General features: G+C 39.3%; 1 protein-coding gene across 1 annotated transcript; it reads right to left on the bottom strand.

Annotated features, from left to right (window-relative positions):
* Nucleotides 1-1,009: 1,009 nt before the first annotated feature.
* bin2b (bridging integrator 2b) lies at nucleotides 1,010-26,793 on the bottom strand. Its single transcript, XM_082532780.1, has 12 exons — nucleotides 26,379-26,793; nucleotides 24,068-24,148; nucleotides 23,098-23,152; nucleotides 22,585-22,679; nucleotides 8,844-8,939; nucleotides 8,612-8,719; nucleotides 8,423-8,508; nucleotides 7,605-7,680; nucleotides 7,437-7,519; nucleotides 4,970-5,591; nucleotides 4,720-4,812; nucleotides 1,010-1,914 (listed from the first exon to the last, which is right to left on the bottom strand). The coding sequence occupies exons 1-12, from the start codon at nucleotides 26,469-26,471 to the stop codon at nucleotides 1,801-1,803; spliced, it is 1,602 nt and encodes a 533-aa protein (XP_082388906.1). The 5' UTR covers nucleotides 26,472-26,793; the 3' UTR covers nucleotides 1,010-1,800.
* Nucleotides 26,794-27,927: the final 1,134 nt, after the last annotated feature.

Below are 27,927 nucleotides of genomic sequence, written 5' to 3'. Positions count from 1 at the left end.
TGTTGCCATTCTTTTTCCTCTTTTGTGGAATTTGAGCGTGCTAGTGAGTCAGCCAAGGCAGAACTGAGACAATGGCATAAAAGGCTAAAGGGAAATATTGTGTATTATTATAAGTGGCAGTGGTAGGAAGCTAACATTAGCATGTTTTGCAATCACTGTACCACAGTACAGTGATGCACACTGCTAACAATGCACTGTAAAAACTCTGAATCTCAAGTTGTTTTTCATTTTGTTTTCTTTGTTCTGTTTAAATGTACGTTATGAGGCTAATGCATTAAAAACAGGCTTTTGTTATTGGGCCTGTTGAAACCCATTTTAATACATGTGACACTCTGAATGTAACTATTATTTATGTGGCTATAAGACATCAGAAGCATTCATTACTTTAATTTAATTAAGTTTGTTTACATTTTTAGTGATAAATATCACAAAAAGGTTTTTGATCACAAGACTTCTTCAGTCTCAGCTGACTGCAGGTTTCCCCAACCTTATAAACAGTACATGTGCATAATGACCAAAACTAGCACCACTGACAAGGTTAGGGAAGATGACCGGGACTGATGAAGGTCGCTTCAGGGACTGAGAAGTGAAGCAAATACAGAAGACCGCTCAGGTTGCAAGAAGTCACAACCTCTCACATGTTCTTGGCGAGTTATCGGTCTTGTGGCTAGTTTCAAGGTTTACTGGCTAGAATGTGGGGCTCATTTTGTAGACAGCGGTCCCAATTAGATTAAAAATGGAGGGTAAAGCAGACTACGCTTTGGCACAGACCTACCTTGTCACTGATGAGCGATGTTCCATCACCACAGAACACCAGCCAGGGTGGGAGTTTGGGAAAGTGCAGTAGCCCCATCACCTATGTTCACACTTAGAGTTACAATATAGAGAACTAAATATGTAATGACACCAACACCCTGCACATAATTCAAAATGAACAATAATCCAGGGGTGTAAATTTCTCTTTATTGCTTCGTTTTTCAAACTAAAAGTGTGATAGGAACTCATGTTTGTTTTGGAAACTGGGAGTTCCAACTTGCAATGTTGCACAGGGGAAGCCCCAGCAAATTACATTTCTACTTTAATGTCTCAAAACCTTATGTGACCAACAAATCACATCAGGCTGTGTCGTCACACAGAGCTGCCTCGTCTGGTGATAGACTTTCTCATTCAAACGACAGAGCTGCCAGGCTGAGGGTAGTCTGCCCCAGCTTTTTGTTTGTTTTTATATTTGACAGATCCCACTTCCAAAAAGCTCTCACAGTCGATCAGTCAATGTGTCTCGAGTTTCAAGTCCTGACAATATTTTCACATTCCTTTCGAGTGAATCACTGCAGCTCTTTCTCGGGCTCAGGCTGTTTATCAGCGGCCCTGCAGCGACATTATGCTTTATTTAAAAACATACAGCAAATGAAACCTACTTTGTTAAAATCTTACATCAGAACAACAACTTTTTTTTTCTTACAACTTTATTAGGAAACATTACACAGGATAATAACATGGGCTTAAAAACATTTTTTTTTTTCACAGTGTCTCATAGAGCAAAATGCCTTAAGATTTCCAAATGTCTTTTACAAAATGTTCTTCGGCTCGTTCGCTTTTGTTCCACAAGTTGCAACATCATAGCATGAGGGAAACCACGTGGGAATTGTGCTCATTTGTTTGGACAGCTTCTGCACCCATAACATATGGGTTCACTCCCTCTCAGAGTGTGTGTGTGTGTGTGTGTGTGTGTGTGTGTGAGTCACCAGAAGTGCCTGATGGAAGAAGAAACAGATTACAGACCGAGCAGTGACTATTGCCTCACTCTTCTTTAATGGGTCGGATAAGTTTTTCTGAGAAGATCCCGGAGTGATTTTCTGCATCCTGGTGCTCGTTCCAGCTCTGCTCCCTGACCCCCCTCACCACACCTTCCTCCTGCAAGACACAGTAAACACATGTGAGGACTCAGGGAAACAAATCCACCCTCTGATTAGATACTCGGGACATGACAGTAAGATTTACTAACAGGGTGAAATGGTGCTTCTGAATTCATTTCCACACTGTGTACACAGTGACTGGGAGACCAGTCCGTGAAAGTAAACTCAAACTCAGCCGTGACCAGAAAAGGAGTGTGAAAAGATGCTAGATAACCTCGACATGGAAGTTGAAAGATAATATAAAATTATGAACAACTTAGAAGGTTAACAGTTGTCACTATGGGAAGCCAAATGTGCATTTCCATCTTTTTTTCGGGACTCGTTGAATGCCATTATTATTTAAATATCCTGATCAGAGCAGCTCTTAATATGAATTAATTCTGTTTTTTCTGGAAAACAGGCCTGTGTGTCTGTGTACATTGTTTTGTTGTTGTTGTTCTTAATCATTGTAAGTAAGCTTTTTCTCACAGCATCTGATTACAGACTCCATTCATGCATTTTCTCCCATCCGGGTCTGGGTCATGGGGTAGCATAAGCAGACATTCCCAGACGTTCCTTGATCCCAAGGTAATCTTTCCGGTACATCCTGGGTGGACATATCTGAAACGCCTCATCTAGGAGGTGCACAGGATGCATCGCTGTCAGATGACCCAACCACCTCGACTAGCTCCTTTTAATGCCTGGGAATCAGTAACACTAGTCTGAGCAGCTCCTTAATAAAAGAGGTCTGGGTGAGCCCAGACATCATTCAGACACAGCTCATTTCTGCCACGTGTCTTACTTGTTGTGTGACAACAACAACAAGGCATTCTTTATACTTTATTCTAGCTGCTCCATGCTTCTTCGCCATGGAACTACTTCCACAGTTTTTGTGCAATTTTCACCATTCAAATCTTTAAAAAAAAAAAAATCTGCTATTTCTGCTAATGCCAGCTATGACTTTTGGTGCTCAGAACTTCTATACTTTTTGAAATACTAAATTTTTTATGCAATTTTTTTGTCCCATTGAAATGAATGGACCACATTATCAGTGTTGTCACTGATTTTGCTTGCCGGGGTGAGCTGTGCTCAGTGAGATGAACAGCCGTTCTCAGAGCGGGAGGCCCGGGTTCAAATCCCGCTTATGGCAACATTTTTTTTTTTCAGTTAACACTTTAGCTTTTTAAACTCTTTTCAACACAAATTTCAGCTTCTTCACCCCTTTTCAGCAAAAATACCAGATTCTGCAGCTGTTTTCAGCACAAACTGTTTTCAATGGAATTTTTTCACCAGTTTTGAGCACAAATTTCAGTTTCTTCACCTCTTTTCAGCAGAATTTTCAGCTTTTCCACCTCTTTCAGTTACCTGAGAACTAGTTTGGCTCAGTGAGATGAGTAGCCGCCTTGAGACCACAAGGTCTGGATTCAAACCCTGCTCATGGCAACATTTCTTTTCAGCTGACAGTTCAACTTTTTCACCTCTTTTCAGTACAAATTTCAGCTTCTTCACCCCCTTTTCAGCAGAATTTTTGGCTTTTCACCTCTTTTCAGCAAACATGTCTGCTTCTTCACTGGATTTCAGCACAGTTTTACTTCTTCAGCTGTTTTCAGCAGATTCCACTACATGGCATTCACACTGCATTTTCGCAGGAAATGCAACTTTTTCTAGTTTTCTTTCAGTCACTACTCGCAGCCATAGGTGAAAGCAGGAATGTAAACAGAACGTACAAAAAAAGTACCGAACTGGAAGAGCAGTATCCCCACCCCTGTACTGTACATGGCCTCTCACTCAGAGCAGCTCCATAGGGGAAGCAGAACCTTTCACACTAGTTTGTGCCCTTTTCCCACCAGAGAGGTGAAGTTTCATGTCTCTTTGACCAGATTTGGCAACCAGGGATCAGACCATTAAGGCCTCTTCATCTTACAGCTGCTCAATCCAACTTTTGTTACGGCTGTGACAAAAAGTTAAAGCTCTCTCCAATCCCATGCTTCCAACACCTTGTCATTTTAGTGCACAAGTACATTCACAGTTTTATTTATCCCACCATTTAGTGCAGAAGAGTTAAATGTGGAACACTGTGCATGCCTTGCCCTCAATAGTGGCAACAACTGGCTTTGTAATAGAAACAAATAAATTTAGCATCCATGATGATGCTAACTATAAATGGCTAAAAGCAGATTTTTTTTTGTTGTGGGCTTGTTTAGTGTAGTAAATGTTAAAATATCACCATGTCATTTTAGTGCACATTCACAGTATTGTTTATGCTAACCATTTACTGCAAAAAAGTGAAGTTAGGTTTAGGGTCATCCTCACTACTGAAGAATTTGGTACCTTGTGTTATCAGAGGCGCAAAATGATGCAAAAGTTCAAAAACATGCAATAAGTAGAACAACAGAAGTGAAATTTTGCTGTGTTGTCATTTGATGTACATCCATAACACGTCAGGTGCCATTTCAGACACTCTGCTGTGGATATTCAGAATGCTGAACATAGTCTACTACATCAAACTACAGTGTAGTGTAAACTGCAGTGAATTTTGGTTTGATTATAGATTCTGACGACTATTCCAAGTTGATCAGCACAGCAAACTATGTACAAACTATCACCTCCCTGCAAACGACTGGACTATTTTGATTTGCTGGTGGGTTGAAATACGCAGGCATGTGATAAAATGCACGTTAGCAAGTACCTACACAGAAAGGCCAGAAACAAACACAGTGGCCTAAATGACATGTCCAGGTCCAGAATGTACAGGATGTGTGTAATCTCTAGAGTGCAATGGGAAGTAAGATATGGTTTACAAGTACACACTACACAAACACACCTGTTGAGTGTCAGCAAGAACCATGATGACATCGCCCTCTTCAAACTGGAGCAGGCCTTCTTCAGATGCTGCGTGACTCTCTAGTGCCACCCCCTGGTGTAAAACAAAGCTGTTTTATTCCACATTACCACACGGCTGTGACGTTTAAAGGCTTAGCTCACGCAAATTATTAAGACTCTCCAGGTTATTTTAGGGGGACTTTACTGTTATAGAAATGTCAGCTGTAGCTGCTTTAAGATTAAGCGTGTACCTTATAGAGGAAGCCTGGTGGACTGGGGGAACCCGAGTCATCTCCTGACTCTAACCCTTCGTCCAAATCCTCCTGCTCCTTAGCAGGTAAGAGGGGGCTTTCATTGGAGCGGAAGGATACACGAGGGGCTGGAACTGGTGCCGGTTTGGTATTGGCCTCCTCTGATGTTGGATCGCTCTCAGCATCCTTATGTGGGGCATCGCCACCAGCAGAATCCGAGGGATCAGTGATCTCCTGGCTTGCTGCTGCCTCTGACTTTGGTTCTCCCTCCTTGCTGTCTTCTGACTGGCTTTCAGCGGGCTCCGACGCAACTGCTGCCTCTGGATTTTGACTGCTCGTGTCGCTGTTGTCATTGTCACATAGCGACTGCCTCTTCGGTGAGCCGGTGCCACTCGAGCTGAGATCGGAATCTGATGAGCTAACACTTTTCGAAGGGATGCTGCTCTCTTCTGCTGGGATGCTTTCTTCAGCGATGTTTTGAGTCTTTGGGACAGGGGAAGAGGGTGCAGCACCTTTGCCGTTTTGGGAATGCACGGAGACGTGGTCAGCTGGGAAAGCGGTGTTGCAGGGTATGGGATTGGATATAACCAGGGACTTTCTCTTCTTTGACTTGCTGCTTGTGCTATTTAAAGAACAAAAGCACATTATTTGTGACAGAGTTATCATTAACACCCCAGCATACAGGAAAGAAAAGAATAAGTGTCCAAAAGTAGCAGAACCCTTTAAATTTAAAGATCTAGAATTTTCTGTGAAATCAGTGGACTTTGTTGCAGTCAAGTATCAGTTTGCTATTCTTGACGCTGAAGCAAACTCCACGTCATTTGCCAAGTGTGGCTTCCTCCCATCTACAAGTTACATTTCTACCCAAAGTTGCACTGAATTCGGTGATGAATGCAGGCAAAAATCAACAGACAACAGTCCTACAGTGTTTTAGCCAACCTCAGTACTTGTAGAGTTCTGTTTTAGGTTATTTTCCTGTTAAAGGAGCAATGACCTGCAACTGCAACAGAGTTCTTGAACACTCTTGACAAGTTTTTTGCCTCAGAACACCTTTATAATTTGATCCAATTCAACTAATACTGCACAGCATCAAGCAGACACATCTGGGCCTATAGTATACCTGACATTTAGCCCTAATGAGAATGAGCTGTGGCTAAGATGTGTCAGCAGCACTGTGAGAAATAGCCAAAAGTGCATCAAAGAAAAGTGAACGCATGGGCCAAATATTATTGCATAACATATCTTAGACTCCTCTGTGTTTCATAGTGAAAGATTTTTACTCGTAATACCTAACATGCCTCACCAAAAAGCTTTAAATGGTTTAATCGAAGGTGCAAATTTGTTGTTTTTTCCCCCCATACAAAAATAATTAATAAACCAAAGCAGTACTATATATTCTGAAGCCTGTGGTTGACACACTGGAGAAATACTTTAGGACACTTTTAGGATTTTTGAGATTCTCAAAATGCTTTGAATTTAATTTGTCTTTAATTTAAATGATGGTAGTTTTCACACTGAAAAAGCAAGGCCTTCCGGCTTAATGAAGAGCTAAAATGGATCCACATCATCCCCCTCTACAAAGTTTCATTGTCTACAACAGGGGTGGGGAACTGCAGGCTTCAAGGGCCGGTGTCCTGCAGGTTTTAGACCCTGGGTCAACACATCTGAATCAAATGATTAGTTCATTACCAGGCCTCTGGAGAACTTCAAGACAAGTCGAGGAAGTAATTTAGCCATTTAAATCAGCTGTGTTGGATACATCTAAAACCTGCAGGACACCGGCCCTTGAGGCCTGGAGTTCCCCAACCCTCAGTCTACAAGATAGGAAGCACTGAAAGTGGATGCTAGTTTGAGATTTTGTTGTTTGTTGAGTTACAGCCCATTTAAAGATCCAGTATGGGCAAAAATCGCAACCTGGTTTACGAAAAACACGAAGAACAATCTCCCAGAAGCATCAGTACAGGATGCAAGTTAGAAAAAATTGTGGTCAGAGACAAAAAAAAAAAAAGTGGTTAGAGTATTTCATTTAATTTGGTTTCATGAAGAACTGAGCGTTCTTATACGAATACAAACACTTTTGTGCCAAACCCTTGCATGTCTGTGTCATTTATTTCAAAGATAAAACTTTTGCAAGGCTATGTATGCAACACCTTCCACTCGCCTATGTGGCCATCTTATCGCTTCCGACACAGAAACAAACAACTCTAAAAACAAGTGTCCACATTTGGGCAACACAATGAGAGCAATGGAGGTCTCTACTGTGCACGCAAACCCACATTATCTCCCATTGTTTTCATCTCCTCTCAGCACTAAGAATCATTTTAGCATCTTTCAGTTATTATTTTGGTTTCACGGGAGACTATTTTAAGCCTGAGAGACAGAGTTTGTATGCGTTTCAAGACAAGACATTTCTTAATGCGCACACAGCTGCCACAAATGATGCAACATGTGCAGCAGAACACCCTACCTGTTCAGGCCCTTGATGATGAAAGCTTTGCCCGAGTGTTGAGTCTCCAGTTTCTTCATCACATTGTACAGCTCACGGTTCAACTGTAAACACAAGCACACCGTCCACCTTCAATTCACATTGCCGGTGAGAGAGTGAGGAAGTTGAAGGCGATGTGTGACATCTTACCCCGCTCATTTCTTTATAGAAAACATCCCTCAGGTTGGAAATGTTTTCGAAGACCGTCACATAGCAACCTATCCGACTGCACAGACAAAAAGACAAAGTTGAACTTTCAGTTTGTCCACATGACACTTTTCTTAGGTTCAGTTATACTGGCTGACGTACCTTTAAACATATAAGCCACGTAAATATTGGTTCACATCTTTCTCTTTTAATTCAGCTGTTCTTAGTCTCTTTGCTACATGTGTATAAAATCAAGCACCTAACTATGCAGTCTACCCTTTATAAACATGTGAAATAATGGATTGTTCTAAAAGGTTAACTGAATGCCAGTGTGGTACCGTAATAGGGTGCTACCACTGCAAAAAGTCCATTTGTGGAATGTCTTCCCTCTTAAATATTCCACAATCAAGTAGTGTTATTGCAGTGTGCAAGCCTTTAGGAGTCACCGCAACTCAGCCACCAAGTGGCAAACCACATGAAGTATTAACATCAGCACAGAAACTCCACACTGGGAGTTTCATGGCATGGGTTTCCACGGCCGAGCAGCTCCTGTAGGTGTAACGTGAAGGTGACCCGGGACTTGTCAATATAGTGTATACCCTGTCATCTCAACTTTGTATCCAATACAAACACAAAAGCTCCCAAAATAATACAAATCTGTATAAATTTAATCTGAAAGGTGATTTCATATAAGAATGGTCGAAATATGCAAGTCTTAAAAACCTACATCCATATTCTACTTTTATTTATCCACTCATGATCCAGATTCCCACTGAGATTCCACTGAGCTAGTTCTGTGTCTACTTGCTGCTGAAGCATACCTCTGATGGAGAACAGGCAGCTCCTCGCGCAGCTCGTTATTTATTTCTTCAAAGACATTCTGAGCTTTGTTGAATTCCTCTTCTGCCTGTTAAGGAGGATTTAAAAGAAGAAAATACAGTCGAGATCAGACGTCTTTGTCAGCGGCACACTGCACGTCTGTGCTGCGCAGGCTTTAACAGTAATGTTACCTTGGCTATTTTAGCTTCATCCTTTTTCTTTGCACCCTGCAGCGCCTCCAGGTGGTGTCGTGCTGAGTCATAGTCCACCAGTTTTCGTCCACGCTTGGCAACTCGTTCCTGAAAAAAACAGTTTTTCAAAGTGAACACAGAAATTCAAAGACCTCTTAGCACCCGAGAGACCAAAGTAGCTGTTTTAGCATCGCCTTGCAGTTCTGCAGGACTCATTTGAGCGTCGGCTTACCTTGACTTCAGGAAACTGGCTTGTATAGTTCTCCATGGTGCGGACAAGCTGGTCATTTATCTTCTCTTCGTAGTCGTTCCACAGCAAGTCTTCACTCTAAGAAAAACAGATGGTGCCACATTAGAGTTAAAAACTCTTGTTCCCATTGCACTAAGCCACAAATAGGCAAGCATACAAACAGTGTTGCACATTATGGAAAGCTTCAGTCGCAGTTTGTCCAATGTGAGAGCTGACTTACTAATGGAAACCATCCCATCCACAAAATAATTAGTGACAAGGCCCTCGCTTTATAGTTGACAGTTAGTCAACAGTGGACATTCCAGGCTTTGGTGTGTAATTTAACCCAGTACTCGCCCAATGCTCTCCATCCATTGTTATTTCATCCTTACAAAGATATTTTTATTGACATTCCATGGTCTGTGTTTGACATATTGCTGCTTAACTAGCATTAGTCTAATTTTGAATGTCTCATATAAATATTTAAGACAACTATAAAATTTGCATTTCCTGCAAAAATGCTGTGTGAAGCTGTACGGCTGAAGCTGTCTGCTGAAACTAGCTGAAAAAGCTGAAAAGTTGTGAAAACTGTAATAACTTTGCAGAAGCATAACAACTTAGCAAAGATGTAATTACTTAGCAGAACTGCAATAACTTAGAAGAAACATAATACTTGGCAGAAACACTATAACATAGCAAAACTTAGCAGAAATATTGTAACTTAGCACAAACATGATAACTTCTCAGAAATACAGGAATTTAGGAGAATTATTATATTTAGCAGAAATACTATAATTGTGTGGATGCTTTAAGCATCCACACTATTGAGTTCCTGTTTCTCTTTATTCTTTATTATTATTGGGTGGATGCCATAGGCATCCACACTATTGAGATCCTGTTTCTCTTTATTCTTTATCCTTTATTGTGTGGATGCTTTAAGCATCCACACTATAGAGTTCCTGTTTCTCTTTATTCTTTATTATTATTATTATTATTATTATTATTCTGGGTGTTTCCGTACACTTTTCGCCGTTAAACTACTTCCACAATTTTCAGCCGATTTTCACCGTTCAAATTTTAAACTATTCAGCTATTTTTGCTAATTCCTGCTATGATTTTTGCTATTTTTAACTATTATACTTTTTAAAATATTCCACTTTTTTCCTTTAATTTGTCCCATTGAAATGAATGGGAAACTTCAGCAATTCTGCTAAAATTTGCTTGTTTTTGAAACTTAACTACTTCCTCATATTTTCACCTAGAACAACCATTCAAACTTTAAAATGTTCACAAATTATTGGGCTATTCAGGTATGATTCAGCTTTTTCAAATCTTTTACTGTTTTACTTTTATGCCTCTTAAAGTTTTGAGTTGCAAAATTGTGATTTTTCACAAAATACATGTGTTGTTATGGTTGCTATGCTCTTGGCTTCCAGTGTGCCACTGAAGGTTTTGCAATTTTCACTTCATGTCCGAACAACTTCCTGCTACTTGCTCAATTTTCACTCAACTTCCACAAATTATACATCAAAACGTAGGTATTTTTGCTGGCTTTCAGAAAATGTCACCATCATTGTTGTGGGATTTATAGAATTTTTGCAAATCTCCTCAGACTAACACAAGGTCAGAAAACTCTCCATATAAAGTGAATGGAGAGCTTGTTCAAAATCACCGCTGGATTTCTGTAATGAGAGGCATATTCGAATCGTCATATCTCCTTAACGAAGCAAAGTTAAGACATGAGGCTTGTCCCCGAATATCTTCAGACACCCCTGACGCTCACAATTCAAGAATTTCTTTCTCACCTATTACCGTTCTGAAATGAGTTGGACTTGTTTGAGGGTAGGAAATTCGTCCTTCGCTCAGATTTCTTCAGATTTCAAACTGTGGAAATGAACCACTTATTTCTCTCGTCATAACTTTTTGTTGGATTTCCACAGAGACCTGAAAATTTCCATGATTGTTCACCAAAGCCTGCTGTCTCTTACGGTGAAAGAATGATATCGATACTCCAAATAGATTTCGAGTTAGAAAGCGTTGTTTGAGGGCAAGTCAAGGCAGTTTTTGCTTCGCTCTACTCAGTTATGGTGCATTAGAAGTCAAATATCTTTAATAATTCATATTTTAATGATAAATTGTAAACACTGGAAGATTCCCCCATCTCTTCTGAACAAAACGGTGTAAGAATGACCGCTCTAGCCCCTACGGTTTGGAAATTATGGTCATTTGTTTGAGGGGAGTCCTCACTATGAGAAATAGGCTGCAATAATCCTGTGCCTCTCTGTGCTGCATGTGTAAAAAGAGGCACATGTTTTGGCGGGAAAAAGTACACAGGCTCTCTGATTGGTGGATTCAAATTCAGCAGCTCCCAGGCTGACCTAGAAACTTACTTCTCTCTCCCTGTGCATTTTTTTGCTGATTTTTTCATTTAACAAGTATATTTGAGGGACCCTCAGCATGTTCAGCATTTTTTCAGCTGTCCATTTTGCTTTTCCAATTTTTCTGTTTAACTTATTACTATTGTGCTAAATAATACTATTTCTGCTATTTTATAAGATTTGTGCCTAATATAGTATTTCTGCTAAATTACAATATTTCTGCTTTTTATACTATTTGTGCTAAAACATAGTATTTCTACTAAATGTAGTATTTATGCTTAATCATACTATTTCTGCTTTTTATGGGATTTGTGCCTAATATAGTATTTCTGCTTTTTATAGGATTTTTGCTCAAACATAGTATTTCTACTAAATGTAGTGTTTATGCTTAATCATCCTATTTCTGCTTTTTATAGGATTTGTGCTTAATATAGTATTTCTGCTAAATTATAGTATTTCTGCTTTTTATAGGATTTGTGCCTAACATAGTATTTCTGCTAAATTATAGTATTTCTGCTTTTTATAGGATTTGTGCTTAACATAGTATTTCTGCTAAATTATAGTATTTCTGCTTTTTATACTATTTGTTCTAAATTATAGTATTTCTGCTTTTTATAGGATTTGTGCTTAATATAGTATTTCTACTAAATTATAGTTTTTCTTCTTTTTATAATATTTGTGCTAAAACATAGTATTTCTACTAAATGTAGTATTTATGCTTAATAATAGTATTTCTATATATTTCTGCCAGGTCCCCAGGCAGCCAATCCTCTGTGAGGACTGAGACATTCAAATTTTCAAATCAGGGCCTGCACAGTTTCCCAGCCAATCAAATAAGTGTCCTGAGGCATTCAAATTTGCATATTGGGGCCTTCGTGGCTTCTAAGCCAGCCAATCATATCTGAGGGCTGAGGAATTCAAATCCACAAATCAGGGCCTGCACGGCTTCCCAGCCAGCCAATCACATATGTGGTCTCAGGCATTCAAATTTGCATATTGGGGAATTCGTGGCTTCTAAGTCAACAAGTCATCCATGTCATATATCTCTAAAAATTCATATTTTAATATTAAATTGTCAACACTTGAAGATTCCCCCATCTCTTCTGAACAAAACGGTGTAAGAATGACCGTTCTAGCCCCTACGGTTAGGAAATTACGGTCATTTGTTTGAGGGGAGTCGTCACTATGAGAAATAGACTGCAAAAATCCTGTGTCTCTCTGTGCTGCTGCGTGTGTAAACAGATGCACCTGTTTTGGTGGGGAAAAGTGCACAGCCTCTCTGATTGGTGGATTCAAATTCACCAGCTCCCAGGCTGACCTAGAAACTTACTTCTCTCTCCCTGTGTGTGTGTGTGTGTGTGTGTGTGACAGAGAGAGAGAGAGAGAGAGAGAGAGAGAGAAAGGCTTTTAATGGGATGATCTCATTCTAAGATTTAAATTCAATATATTTAGACTGGTTGACTGAATTGGATCTTGTGTGTGGGTCTCTCTGTGCATGTGTGTTTCCTCATGTGTACATATTTGTGATTGTGTGGCTGTAATAAATTTTTTTGCAGATTTTTGTCATTTAACAAGTATATTTGAGGGACCCTCAGCATGTTCAGCATTTTTTCAGCTGTCCATTTTGCTTTTCCAATTTTTCTGTTTAACTTATTACTATTGTGCTAAATCATACTATTTCTGCTATTTTATAAGATTTGTGCTTAATATACTATTTCTGCTTTTATAGGATTTGTGCTTAATATAGTATTTCTGCTAAATGTAGTATTTATGCTTAATCATACTATTTCTGCTTTTTATAGTATTTGTGCTTAATATAGTATTTCTGCTAAATTTAGTATTTCTGATTAATTATAGTTTTTCTACTAAATCATAGTACAGTATTTCTGCTTTTTATGGGATTTGTGCTAAAACAAAGTATTTCTACTAAATGTAGTATTTGTGCTTAATCATACCATTTCTGCTTTTTATAGGATTTGTGCTTAATATAGTATTTCTGCTAAATTATAGTATTTCTGCCAAATTATAATATTTGTGCTAAAACATAGTCTCAATTTAAAATTACAATATTCATAGTTCATCACAGTGTCTCTGGTAAATCACAATATTTCTGCTCTGTTGTACTATTTTTCTAAATCATAGTGTTTCTGTAATGTTTAAGTATTTTTGGCTAAATATAATCTTTCTGTTATCTTATACTATTTCTCCTAAATTCTTGTATTTTTGAGAAGTTATCATGTTTCTGGTAAGTTACAATATTTCTGCTAAATTCTGCTATGCTATTGTATTTCTGCCAAGTATTATGTTTCCTCTAAGATATTGCAGTTCTGCTAAGTTATTCCATTTTAGCAAACTTCTTTTGCTTCTGCAAAGTTTTTACAATTTCTGCAACTTTTCAGCTTTTTCAGCTACTTTTTGCATACAGCTTCAGCTTTAAGCATCCACACTGCATTTTCGCAGGAAATGCAAATTTTTCTAGTTATTCTAGTTGCTCCGTTTCTTTGCCGCTTAACTACTCCCTCAGTTTTCAGCCGATTTTTACCATTCAAACTCTAAACTGTTCTGCTATTTCTGCTTTCGACTGCTATATCTTTTGGTACTTATTACTATTATACTTTTTAAAATATTACACTTTTTTCCTTTAATTTGTCCCATTGAAATGAATGGGAAACTTCTACAATTCTGCTAAAACTTGCTTGTCTTTGAAACTTAACTACTTCCTCATACTTTCACCTAGAAACTCCATTCAAACTTTAAAACGTTCTCAGATGATTGGGCTATTCCTGTGTGATTCAGCTTTTTCATATCTGTTACCGTTTTCATGTAATGACTCTTTAAGTTTTCAGTTACAACTTTGTGATTTTTCAGAAAATACATGTGTTGCTATGGTTGCTATGCAATTAACTCCCACTGCACACTCGTCCGTTCTGAATTTTCTCTTCATGTCTGAACAACTCCTTGCTACTCGCTCAATTTCCACTCAACTTCCACAAATTATACATCAAAACGTAGGTATTTTTGCTGGCTTTAAGACAGTGTCACTATAATTATTGTGAGAGTTACGTTTTTTTCACAATTTGCCTCGAAGTGACACATGGTCTAAAAACTCCCCATTCAAAGTCTATGGGGAGGTTGTGAAACTCAGAGCTGAAATACTGAAACTGAAGGCATTTTCAAATCGTCATATCTCCTTAACGAAGCAAAGTTAAGACATGAGGCTTGTCCCTGTATATCTTCAGACACTCCTGACACTCACAATTCAAGAATTATTTTCTCACCTATTACCGTTCTGAGATGAGTTAGACTTGTTTGAGGGGTGGAAATCTGTCCTCCTCTCATTTTTCAAATTCCGAAAATGAAGCCGTTTCTTCTCTCGTCATATCTCCGCGACGGAGATACAAAGAGCTATGTAAATCGCAGTCAAAGTACACCAAAGTCCGCTGATTCACCCAGTGCAAGAATTATGCTTCTATCCCACCTAGTTTTTGAGTTACACGACGTTTTGTAACTCCAAAAAACGGCGTTTTTCGCGTCTCACCGCGATCTAATTCTGACTCCTCATCACCCTTTTTTTCAAAGCGCCCGCCCCCTTAGAGGTGGCGCGATTGGTAATGACACCGCTCTTCAGACCAGAGGTCGTGGGTTCGATTCCACCTTGGCCCACATGTTTTTTTTTTAACTACAAATTTATACACTATCACAGACCGGTAATTCATATTGATAATTTATTACAATTCTGCAAAGTTTAATGATTTTAGCAGCTTTTCTAATATGGACCTCAGATTCTGGTTAACAGTCTATGGCAGAAATACATACAAGTACACAGCCTGATGAAGCAGACAGAAGCAGTACCTCTGATTGGTTCCGCAGTTTCACCTCTTATCAGCACAAATCTCACCCTCTTCTGCTGTTTTCACCTCTTTTCTGCTAATTTGAGCTTCTGTTCCACAGTGCACTCAGCCTCTTCTGCTGTTTTCATTAGAATTTTAAGCTTTTCCACCTTTTTTCAGTTACGTGAGAACCAGTTTGGCTCAATGAGTAGCTGAAAAATATCAGCCTCTTCTGCTGTTTTAGCAGGATTTCAGAGTTCAGCTTTTTCACTTGTTTTAAGCACAAATTTCAGTTTCTTTACCTCATTTCACAACAAAGTTCTTCCTCTTCACCTCTTTTCTGCTAATTTGAGCTGCTGCTCCACAGTGCACATTTTCCCTCTCATCATATCTTTGCTTGTGACCAGAACTCATTTGGCTCAGAGGGTAGGGCATCTGTCGTGAGACCCGGTGGCAGAGGTTCGAATCCTACCTGTGACAGCTGCTACACATGTTCACTGCTTGCATGCGCTCTGCTTTCTTGACACTCTCCAGTGTGTCATTACACATACAGCCATCTTCAGCAAGCACTTCTGCTTCTACACTTCTTTTCAACTCGGCTTTTTGCTTCTTTACCTCTTTTCAGCAGAAATTATTCCTCTTCACCTCTTTTCTGCTAATTAGAGCTCCTGCTCCACAGTGCACTTAGCCTCTTCTGCTGTTTTCATTAGAATTTTAAGCTTTTCCACCTTTTTTCAGTTACGTGAGAACCAGTTTGGCTCAGTGAGTAGCTGAAAAATATCAGCCTCTACTACTGTTTTAGCAGGATTTCAGAGTTCAGCTTTTTCACTTGTTTTAAGCACAAATTTCAGTTTCTTTACCTCATTTCACAACAAAGTTCTTCCTCTTCACCTCTTTTCTGCTAATTTGAGCTTCTGCTCCACAGTGCACATTTTCTCTCTCATCATATATTTGCTTGAGACCAGAACTCATTTGGCTCAGAGGGTAGGGCAGCTGCCGTGAGACCCGGGGGCAGAGTTTCGAATCCTACCTGTGACAGTTGCTACACATGTTCCCTGCTTGCATGCGCTCTGCTTTCTTGACACTCTCCAGTGTGTCATTACACATACAGCCATCTTCAGCAAGCACTTCTACACCTCTTTTCAACTCATCTTTTTGCTTCTTTACCTCTTTTCAGCAGAACTTCTTCTGATTCACCTCTTTTCTGCTAAATGTTTAGCCTTTTCACCTCTTATTAGCACAATACTAAGCAGCTTCTGCTAATTTCACCAGAATTGTCAGTCTCTCCACCTCTTCTTTGTAAGAATCAGTTTGGTCCAGTAAGGTGAGACGCCGCCTATAGATCAGAAAGGCCAGGTTCGAATCTCGCTCAGGGCAATGTTTTTTGTTTTTTCAACTTTTTCTGCTTTTTTCAGCAGAAATCTTCAGCGTAAGGCATCCACACAGCATTTTCGCAGGAAATGCAATTTTTTCTAGTTATTCTAGTTGCTTCCGTACACTTTTCGCCGTTAAACTACTTCCACAATTTTCAGCCGATTTTCACCGTTCAAATTTTAAACTATTCAGCTATTTTTGCTAATTCCTGCTATGATTTTTGCTATTTTTAACTATTATACTTTTTAAAATATTCCACTTTTTTCCTTTAATTTGTCCCATTGAAATGAATGGGAAACTTCAGCAATTCTGCTAAAATTTGCTTGTTTTTGAAACTTAACTACTTCCTCATATTTTCACCTAGAACAACCATTCAAACTTTAAAATGTTCACAAATTATTGGGCTATTCAGGTATGATTCAGCTTTTTCAAATCTTTTACTGTTTTACTTTTATGCCTCTTAAAGTTTTGAGTTGCAAAATTGTGATTTTTCACAAAATACATGTGTTGTTATGGTTGCTATGCTCTTGGCTTCCAGTGTGCCACTGAAGGTTTTGCAATTTTCACTTCATGTCCGAACAACTTCCTGCTACTTGCTCAATTTTCACTCAACTTCCACAAATTATACATCAAAACGTAGGTATTTTTGCTGGCTTTCAGAAAATGTCACCATCATTGTTGTGGGATTTATAGAATTTTTGCAAATCTCCTCAGACTAACACAAGGTCAGAAAACTCTCCATATAAAGTGAATGGAGAGCTTGTTCAAAATCACCGCTGGATTTCTGTAATGAGAGGCATATTCGAATCGTCATATCTCCTTAACGAAGCAAAGTTAAGACATGAGGCTTGTCCCCGAATATCTTCAGACACCCCTGACGCTCACAATTCAAGAATTTCTTTCTCACCTATTACCGTTCTGAAATGAGTTGGACTTGTTTGAGGGTAGGAAATTCGTCCTTCGCTCAGATTTCTTCAGATTTCAAACTGTGGAAATGAACCACTTTTTTCTCTCGTCATAACTTTTTGTTGGATTTCCACAGAGACCTGAAAATTTCCATGATTGTTCACCAAAGCCTGCTGTCTCTTACGGTGAAAGAATGATATCGATACTCCAAATAGATTTCGAGTTAGAAAGCGTTGTTTGAGGGCAAGTCAAGGCAGTTTTTGCTTCGCTCTACTCAGTTATGGTGCATTAGAAGTCAAATATCTTTAATAATTCATATTTTAATGATAAATTGTAAACACTGGAAGATTCCCCCATCTCTTCTGAACAAAACGGTGTAAGAATGACCGCTCTAGCCCCTACGGTTTGGAAATTATGGTCATTTGTTTGAGGGGAGTCCTCACTATGAGAAATAGGCTGCAATAATCCTGTGCCTCTCTGTGCTGCGTGTGTAAAAAGAGGCACATGTTTTGGCGGGAAAAAGTACACAGGCTCTCTGATTGGTGGATTCAAATTCAGCAGCTCCCAGGCTGACCTAGAAACTTACTTCTCTCTCCCTGTGCATTTTTTTGCTGATTTTTTCATTTAACAAGTATATTTGAGGGACCCTCAGCATGTTCAGCATTTTTTCAGCTGTCCATTTTGCTTTTCCAATTTTTCTGTTTAACTTATTACTATTGTGCTAAATAATACTATTTCTGCTATTTTATAAGATTTGTGCCTAATATAGTATTTCTGCTAAATTACAATATTTCTGCTTTTTATACTATTTGTGCTAAAACATAGTATTTCTACTAAATGTAGTATTTATGCTTAATCATACTATTTCTGCTTTTTATGGGATTTGTGCCTAATATAGTATTTCTGCTTTTTATAGGATTTTTGCTCAAACATAGTATTTCTACTAAATGTAGTGTTTATGCTTAATCATCCTATTTCTGCTTTTTATAGGATTTGTGCTTAATATAGTATTTCTGCTAAATTATAGTATTTCTGCTTTTTATAGTATTTGTGCTAAAACATAGTATTTCTACTAAATGTAGTATTTATGCTTAATCATAGTATTTCTATATATTTCTGCCAGGTCCCCAGGCAGCCAATCCTCTGTGAGGACTGAGAAATTCAAATTTTCAAATCAGGGCCTGCACGGCTTCCCAGCCAATCATATATGTGTCCTGAGGCATTCAAATTTGCATATTGGGGCCTTCATGGCTTCTAAGCCAGCCAATCATATCTGAGTGCTGAGGAATTCAAATCCACAAATCAGGGCCTGCACGGCTTCCCAGCCAGCCAATCATATATGTGGTCTCAGGCATTCATATTTGCATATTGGGGAATTCGTTGCTTCTAAGTCAACAAGTCATCCATGTCATATATCTCTAAAAATTCACATTTTAATGATAAATTGTTAACACTGGAAGATTCCCCCATCTCTTCTGAACAAAACAGTGTAAGAATGACCGCTCTAGCCCCTACGGTTAGGAAATTATGGTCATTTGTTTGAGGGGAGTCCTCACTATGAGAAATAGGCTGCAATAATCCTGTGCCTCTCTGTGCTGCTGCGTGTGTAAAAAGATGCACCTGTTTTGGCGGGAAAACGTAAACAGCCACTCTGATTGGTGGATTTAAATTCGGCAGCTCTCTCCCTCTGTGTGTGTGTGTGTGTGTGTGTGTGTGTGTGTGTGTGTGTGTGTGTGTGTGTTTAGTGGGAGAGAGAGGACCCTGCCCTTATTTGGCAGCATGTCATTGTAGGATTTAAATTGAATATAGGTAGACTGGTTGACTGGATTAGAGCCTGTGTTTGTGTGTCCCTCTGTGCATTTGTGTTTCAATAAGTTATTACTATTCTGCTAAATCATAGTATTTCTGGTACTTTTCGGTACTTGTGCTAAATACAGTATTTCTGCTAAATCATACTATTTCTGCTTTTCATAGGATTTATGCCTAATATAGTATTTCTGCTAAATTATAGTATTTCTGCTTTTTATAGGATTTGTGCCTAACATAGTATTTCTGCTAAATTATAGTATTTCTGCTTTTTATAGGATTTGTGCTTAACATAGTATTTCTGCTAAATTATAGTATTTCTGCTTTTTATACTATTTGTTCTAAATTATAGTATTTCTGCTTTTTATAGGATTTGTGCTTAATATAGTATTTCTACTAAATTATAGTTTTTCTTCTTTTTATAGTATTTGTGCTAAAACATAGTATTTCTACTAAATGTAGTATTTATGCTTAATAATAGTATTTCTATATATTTCTGCCAGGTCCCCAGGCAGCCAATCCTCTGTGAGGACTGAGACATTCAAATTTTCAAATCAGGGCCTGCACAGTTTCCCAGCCAATCAAATAAGTGTCCTGAGGCATTCAAATTTGCATATTGGGGCCTTCGTGGCTTCTAAGCCAGCCAATCATATCTGAGGGCTGAGGAATTCAAATCCACAAATCAGGGCCTGCACGGCTTCCCAGCCAGCCAATCACATATGTGGTCTCAGGTATTCAAATTTGCATATTGGGGAATTCGTGGCTTCTAAGTCAACAAGTCATCCATGTCATATATCTCTAAAAATTCATATTTTAATATTAAATTGTCAACACTTGAAGATTCCCCCATCTCTTCTGAACAAAACGGTGTAAGAATGACCGTTCTAGCCCCTACGGTTAGGAAATTACGGTCATTTGTTTGAGGGGAGTCGTCACTATGAGAAATAGACTGCAAAAATCCTGTGTCTCTCTGTGCTGCTGCGTGTGTAAACAGATGCACCTGTTTTGGTGGGGAAAAGTGCACAGCCTCTCTGATTGGTGGATTCAAATTCACCAGCTCCCAGGCTGACCTAGAAACTTACTTCTCTCTCCCTGTGTGTGTGTGTGTGTGTGTGTGTGACAGAGAGAGAGAGAGAGAAAGGCTTTTAATGGGATGATCTCATTCTAAGATTTAAATTCAATATATTTAGACTGGTTGACTGAATTGGATCTTGTGTGTGGGTCTCTCTGTGCATGTGTGTTTCCTCATGTGTACATATTTGTGATTGTGTGGCTGTAATAAATTTTTTTGCAGATTTTTGTCATTTAACAAGTATATTTGAGGGACCCTCAGCATGTTCAGCATTTTTTCAGCTGTCCATTTTGCTTTTCCAATTTTTCTGTTTAACTTATTACTATTGTGCTAAATCATACTATTTCTGCTATTTTATAAGATTTGTGCTTAATATACTATTTCTGCTTTTATAGGATTTGTGCTTAATATAGTATTTCTGCTAAATGTAGTATTTATGCTTAATCATACTATTTCTGCTTTTTATAGTATTTGTGCTTAATATAGTATTTCTGCTAAATTTAGTATTTCTGATTAATTATAGTTTTTCTACTAAATCATAGTACAGTATTTCTGCTTTTTATGGGATTTGTGCTAAAACAAAGTATTTCTACTAAATGTAGTATTTGTGCTTAATCATACCATTTCTGCTTTTTATAGGATTTGTGCTTAATATAGTATTTCTGCTAAATTATAGTATTTCTGCCAAATTATAATATTTGTGCTAAAACATAGTCTCAATTTAAAATTACAATATTCATAGTTCATCACAGTGTCTCTGGTAAATCACAATATTTCTGCTCTGTTGTACTATTTTTCTAAATCATAGTGTTTCTGTAATGTTTAAGTATTTTTGGCTAAATATAATCTTTCTGTTATCTTATACTATTTCTCCTAAATTCTTGTATTTTTGAGAAGTTATCATGTTTCTGGTAAGTTACAATATTTCTGCTAAATTCTGCTATGCTATTGTATTTCTGCCAAGTATTATGTTTCCTCTAAGATATTGCAGTTCTGCTAAGTTATTCCATTTTAGCAAACTTCTTTTGCTTCTGCAAAGTTTTTACAATTTCTGCAACTTTTCAGCTTTTTCAGCTACTTTTTGCATACAGCTTCAGCTTTAAGCATCCACACTGCATTTTCGCAGGAAATGCAAATTTTTCTAGTATAATATAATATCTGTATTCAATGGGTATAACTTGCTTGACTCTTTGACTCTAGATGACGGTACTTTTAGCTGCTCCTTTATTTCCCATGAGGTCACCACACCAAACAGAACCACATGTTTGATTTGGCAGAAATTTTACACTGGATACCCGTCCTTACTCACACTCCCATTTATCTGGGATTGGGACCAGCACTAGCAGTACTCTAGCTTGTGACCCGTTCCTTTCTCCTCCCAGAACCAGGGATATTTCATTTGTAAGGCGAATTTCTTCACAACTACATTACAGCACAGTTGAGTTCAGCTGTGCAGTGGCAGATATACCTGCTCACTGTAGCAACGATGTAGGTAAACATAATTATTGAATTTCAGACTGTTTGTTTTAGCCAGAGACTCCGTGTCAACTCTTTGCATTGAGCAGCTGGAGAGAACTGCATCTAGAAGGACTTTGGAATTAAGCAGCTCAAGACAGAAAAATAATATCCAAACTCTCCTCATGAGTTTCTGGACCTCACACCAGAGAGTGAACTTGCATTTAAATGTGGGTATTTGTTAGTACATGTTGCATGAAGGTCACTAATATTTTAAAGAAGTGTGTGATTCCAGCCAGTGAAACATATTGATGACATGATCCACAGTAGTCCTAAGTAAAAACTGTATCAGTAGGATTCAGTTCAATTCTATTCTATTTATGAATCGCCAAATCACAGTCAACATCACCTAAATCAACAATCACCTCAAGGTGCTTTAAACTGCAAGCTAAAGACTCCGCAATAATGCACAGAAAACTATCTATCAGATGACCCCCTGTCAGTAAGCTCTTAGCGACAGTGGGAAGGAAAAACTCCCTTTTAACAGGAAGAAACCTCTGCCACTAGCATTCTTAATGATGGCCAGCAGGGGGCAAATCCTTTATAGTCTGGTTGTACAGAAATCTATGGAAAAATTAGCCTTCTTCTCAATTAATCCATGCCCTCAGTAAACAATTTTCGTATCAGTTTATTGCCCCATTTGCTCGTTTGTAGTCATGGCGAAGACAAATAATGCCCAAATTGTAAATTAGAGTTAGTAGATTGACGACAAAGAAGGGCTGGCCTAACTTGTGACTGATAAGTGTTCAAACAGTCAGATCCCAATCTGTGCTTGTGGCATTTAGCTACCATGCCACAAGGGGGGGGGGACACAACCAAAGTGGGACTTCCCAAATAAAACAGTGGCTGCATCATAATCCTACTTCTGTTATAACAGCGAGATCTTTCACTCCATCCCAGTCCGATTCATAGATGTCGCTCAGCGTCTGGGATAGCCGCTTAGATGTCTCATGCATGCCTGTAAAAAGGAAGAAAAAAAAAAGAAATTTAAAATGTAGTCATGACTCCATGGGAATGAGCCCATCTACCTTCTGGCAGCACAAACAGCACCACGGTGGTATTGTTTTTAATGTTTCTGGTGCTGCTGCTGCACCCACATTACAAAGGCCAAAACAACACTAGTTTCCTGACTGGAGCTCACAATGCAGGCGCAAAAGCTGACAACATGAAAAACAACGGTTTCTCATACATGACTCACATATGCGATGCTGCGTCTGCTATTTTTTTTTAAGGCGGGATCAGGGATCTTTACAACTTGGTAGCGCAGACAGGATTGCAAAAGTCTCCCACAAAAAAATAGAAGACTTTCACTTCCCTAGTTTTCAACTTCTCCCCTCAGTAAGACTGGGGATTCAATCCATGCTTTGCAAACCCACCTTTCACTGCTGCATAGTAGGCTTTGACATCTTTAAACAACCTGCTTCCGTCGATCTGCGTGCAGGAAGAAAGGAGAAAAGTTCAATTCAGTGACGCCCAGTAACAGTTGGACAATATAAGAAAATTGTGCTGCATCATTTCCTTGACATCAGTGTGCTTCAGCTGGACTGCAGGCTGTTAGTTTGCTGTGAAACTCTCTCTGCATCAGTTTGCTTGACATCGCAGCTCCTTGCAGTCTCACCACAACTTGGAGCTTAAATTAAATAACAATCACAATATCTTATGTGGTTTTTGTGAAGTGAAAGCAGCATGGAGTGTCAGTGGGTAGACTTCCTTCCTGTTGCTCTTCGGCAACTTCCCTGCAGTATGTAGTGTAGTTGTTTGCCACTCGGTGAACTTAAAACCTGAGCAACAGAAGCCCAACAGTGGCAGCGATTACAGTATTAATACAGTAACATGGAATACAGATCACCAGTACGCAACAATAAATGAAGGCATTTTGTTACTTTTAAAATGAAAGTGGTTTTGCTTCCTCTTTTCTAAATTTTAAATAGTCTACATTTAGAGCTGTTCAGAAAGGCCAGTCTGAGGCTTTCAGTTCGTCAGCCTGTAAAAACCTTTCTTAAATGACAGCTCTTTCACAATTTAGGGTAATGCTGCACACAGATCTCTAGGGGAGACATAGTAAGTCGTATTTACACAGAACAGATAAGAAAATAGGCAGGAGCTCTGTCTTGCATTTCCTGTTTTCAAGGCCAGGATGATTGCCTGAACTTGTGAGTTGGCACGTCAGTGCAGGGAAAAAAAGACACAAAACACTTTTTGGCCCTGTTGCAATTATGTGAAGAATTTTGGTAAAAGGAAACAAATGAGCTTCGAGATTAAAGATGTTAAAGGGGTTTTATCAAGGTTGTAGAGCAGAAAGCAGAAGACTACCATTTAGAAACTGTGGTTACGCTGTTGGAGTACCTGCTGTTTGTTGAGGTTCTGGGAACAGAGCTCAAACTGCTCATCTTTGGTTTCCATAGTTTTGCCCAGTTTCTGAAGGACCTGAAAGCATTAAAAAAAAAATCAGATTGAGTAAATTTTAACAATATGCCACGAGAGGTTTCTACAGATTGTGCTCATACAGATTAAAGTTAAACTATATCAAAGCCTGCCTACAGGTGTTGTAGAGTACATGCAAGTGCAACTAAATAATATCGCCTAAAGTTGGAATTTGAAGAAAGCAAATAGAAAAATTAGGAACTGCAAGTAGTAAGTTCATCAGACCTCACCTAATTTTACCAATATTTAGCAGGTATAACACACCTGAATCTCCCACAGAACTGTTGAGTTACTTTATTGGTGATTGTTTGTGTAGTTCAGCTCCACCATTTGTAACGCCTTTTTTTTTTTTTTTTTTTACACTATATAAATGCAATAACATTAAACCTAATTCATTGAGTTTTCCTTCACATGATGTTTTTGCAGATACTGTATATTAGGTCCACAATGATGCGTAGGCAGTCCAACATGTAGTAAAAAAAACATTTCAGCTTGGTCCTCTAGTTATTTAGTAGCTCTGCTTCAAGGGCGCCCACAACAGGAGAGCTCCGACATTCCCTCACATTCAAATGGTCTGTTTAGTGCATAGACTGTAAACAAAAAACGGCTCCCATCACATCACCAGTGGTTTACAGACTTTCATTCTGAAAGTTCAAGATTGGCATTTTGGCTGCCGCCAACTTGATGTTTTGAAACGAGACAAGATGAGCTAAGAAACCAAAGGATCCTGAATGCTCATACTGCAGCACCTTGCTAATCACATGGTAGGCCCACCCTAAATCACACCCTGCATTGTCATCTGTTCTGAACCTAAGAAAGACCGTAATTTACAAGATTAACATCATGCTTTTTTCACTAAGACTTGAAACCAGCATCTGTGTCCAGACGTTTACTGAGGTCACAGACATGTAGGATATGTTCAACATGTCTGATCTGCAACCAGCCATGTTGCCCCCTGACAGCCATTAGAAAGTTTACACCACTTTGTCACCACCTTTAAAATACAATCTATGACCAAATTACATATTTTTTAAAACTATATATTAAACTCTGCCTCCAGCATCTGGCTGCTGAATCACTGAATGATGAATTTTTGAGGCTCAAATTGAAAAAAAAACAACAACTTAAAAATAGGTTTTGCAAACACAGAAAATACAGATGACTGTTGATTCTTTAAAGGTTTGTGACTACGACATGCAGTGATACACACACTTTCAACATAACAAAATAAACCTGTGTAATGTAAAGTGGATCTATCTGACAGTGTGGATATACTGACCTAACCAGACTAACACTCTACATAGAGCACCATTTACACCCGTCCCAAAACTTAACCAGACACATGTGGCTAACTTTTTCTGAGCCCTTCACAGCCCAACGAGTGCAGCTGTTTGAAACCTTTGACTTGAAATCTGCATATAAAAGCTCTCATCATCATGCCCATTCTTTAATTTACCACCACAGAAATCACAGAGTCGCCCCAAAACAGCCCTTTAGTCTTCACTGTACCGAAAAAGCAAGCCTTTGTAGCTGCTGCTTTTAGGTGGAGTGGTGAATTCAAGTTTGTTGACCACAAACCGAGAAAGACACAGCTAGTGAGAGGAAGTGCACAGTCAGGAAGTAGCAGCATTTCTGTGTCCGCACACAGCTGCATAGCAGTGAACAACAGCATGTTGCTCAGACGGGGGAAATCTAAGCTACCGTTTTATTAGTGGTTAAAAAAAGGGGCCAGTTTAGTGAGGTTAACGGTGAACCCACACGCATGAACTGGAGTAAGTGGCTCAGTCTGGTACAGCACAGTGTGCAGACTGCTTTGAATGCTGTCTTGTGGTCAGGATCACAGTGCGTAAACGCGTCCAGATTGATTGATGCCCTTACAAACCATGCAACGAAACACAGCTGAAAAGACGGCAGTGATGAAGTCGAGCAGTTCTCTCACACACACACACTGATTACAAAAGTGAAATCAGTGGGGGATTTCTTTCAACCAATCACCCTGCTTAGAAGCGAAACACGATTTCAGAAGCCTGTCATCGTGGGAACATGATGCCAAGGTCTCTCTCCCTCTCTCATACTGGCTTTTCCAGCCCTCAACACCGAGCAGCTTAATAAAACAAGCTCAATATGTCCGTCTCATAGTTTAACAGAGCCGTGGCAGTGACTTTCGGGCACTGTCAAGAAGTTGCGTGGGCTCAGTGAAACTTTTTTAAAAAGTGGATCTCCTCTGGCTCACCTTCTCCTGGGCTCGATTCAAGGACTTCTGGACCCGTTTCGCGAAGATTCCGGCTCCAGCCTGGAGGTTCGGGCCCATCTTATTCTCCGCCATCGTCAGCTGTCGCGCTGTCTCTCTCTCCTCCCTGACTGCTGTGCGCTTCCTCCGTGCGATTCAACTGCGACTTCAGCTGTTGTAGGCGGAGGTGGAGCAACACAATGTCAAAACGCGCGCGCGCAGCCAGAGACCAGTCAGCTCGTCCTGTTGCGACTTGTCAAAGAAATTAGGCCATTTGGAAACGTTCCTGCGTGTTTTCATCTGCTGAAAACACGTCACGTAAGAGTTGAGAAATCCACTCCTGCACCTGCGGCCAGGTAAACTCTTCCAGCGAAAACTCACCTGAAAATTATGTGCGTAAATTACGCTTCTGTGGTGCAGCGCAGCTGATTCAGCGACGTGACGTAGGCGGGCAGGGTGAGGGTTAGCGGCAGCAGATGATGCTGCCAATTATTTTTATTTTTTCAAAGAGAATTACACAAGACCTCACGTATCAGCCTTTCATATTATATATATATGTCTGACCGGAGATTTCTTTACGGTCGAATATTGTTATTCATATATAAAGGAATAATCGGATCTGTACGCTTACTGGCCACTTCATTAGGTACTTTTTATAATGTTCAAATAATTATAAAAAGCTAATGGTGGTTCGATTCCATCGGAGTATGAATGTGTGTGAATGTTAGTAAGCACTAGAAGCATAGAAGACAGTGCTTGTGTGAATGGGTGAATGTGGCATGTTGTATAAACTGCTTTGATACTCCGGGAGAGTAGAAAAACGCTATATAAGAAACAGTCCATTACCATTAGCTGTTCAATCACATGTTCAATCACTTGAACAGCCTTTCTTGCCCATCAAGAATGGGCAAGAAAGGCTATTTAAGTGACTTTGAATATGGCGTGGTTGTTGGTGACCAGACGGGCTGGTTTGAGTATTTCAGAAACTGCTGACCTACTCGGATTTTCCAACACCACCATCTCCAGGGTTTGAAGAAGATATTTAGTGAGCAGCAGTCATCTGGGCAAAATGCTCAGAAAGCTGCTGTTGATGTCACAGGAGAATGACTAGACAGTTTGGAGCTGATAGGAAGACAACAGTGACTCATACAACCGCTCGTTACAACCAAGGTATGCAGAAGAGCATCTCTGGTCAAACCTTGAAGCAGATGGTCTACAGCAGCAGAAGACTACACCGCGTGCCACTCATGTCAGCTAAGAAGTCCATACAGGCTCACTGAAACTGGATAATAGATGGATAATGGAAATACGCTGTCTTGTCTGATGAGTCTCAGTGTTTGCTCTAACATTCTGAACTTGGTAGGGTCAGAATTTGGTGTAAGCAACATAAATGCATGACTTCACCTGCTTTCTATCAACAGTTCAGTACACTGGTGATCTAATGGTGTGGAGGACGTTTTCTTGGCACACTTTGGGCTCTTTAGTACCAACTAAACATCATTTAAATGCCACAGCCTAGCTGAGTATTGTTGCTGGCCACTTCTGTCCCTTT

This window comes from Aulonocara stuartgranti (genome assembly GCF_965226115.1).
Source record: "Aulonocara stuartgranti genome assembly, chromosome: 5".
Lineage (NCBI taxonomy): Eukaryota > Metazoa > Chordata > Actinopteri > Cichliformes > Cichlidae > Aulonocara > Aulonocara stuartgranti.
This window is presented reverse-complemented; position numbering and strand designations above follow the sequence as displayed.

Coding starts and splice junctions, on each gene's coding strand:
- bin2b (XM_082532780.1), bottom strand. CDS start 26,471: ATGGCGGAGAATAAGATGGGCCCGAACCTCCAGGCTGGAGCCGGAATC. Junction 23,153..24,067: donor AGAACCTCAACAAACAGCAG/GTACTCCAACAG, acceptor TCCTGCACGCAG/ATCGACGGAAGCAGGTTGTT. Junction 7,681..8,422: donor CTGCCTGTTCTCCATCAGAG/GTATGCTTCAGC, acceptor TTGTCTGTGCAG/TCGGATAGGTTGCTATGTGA.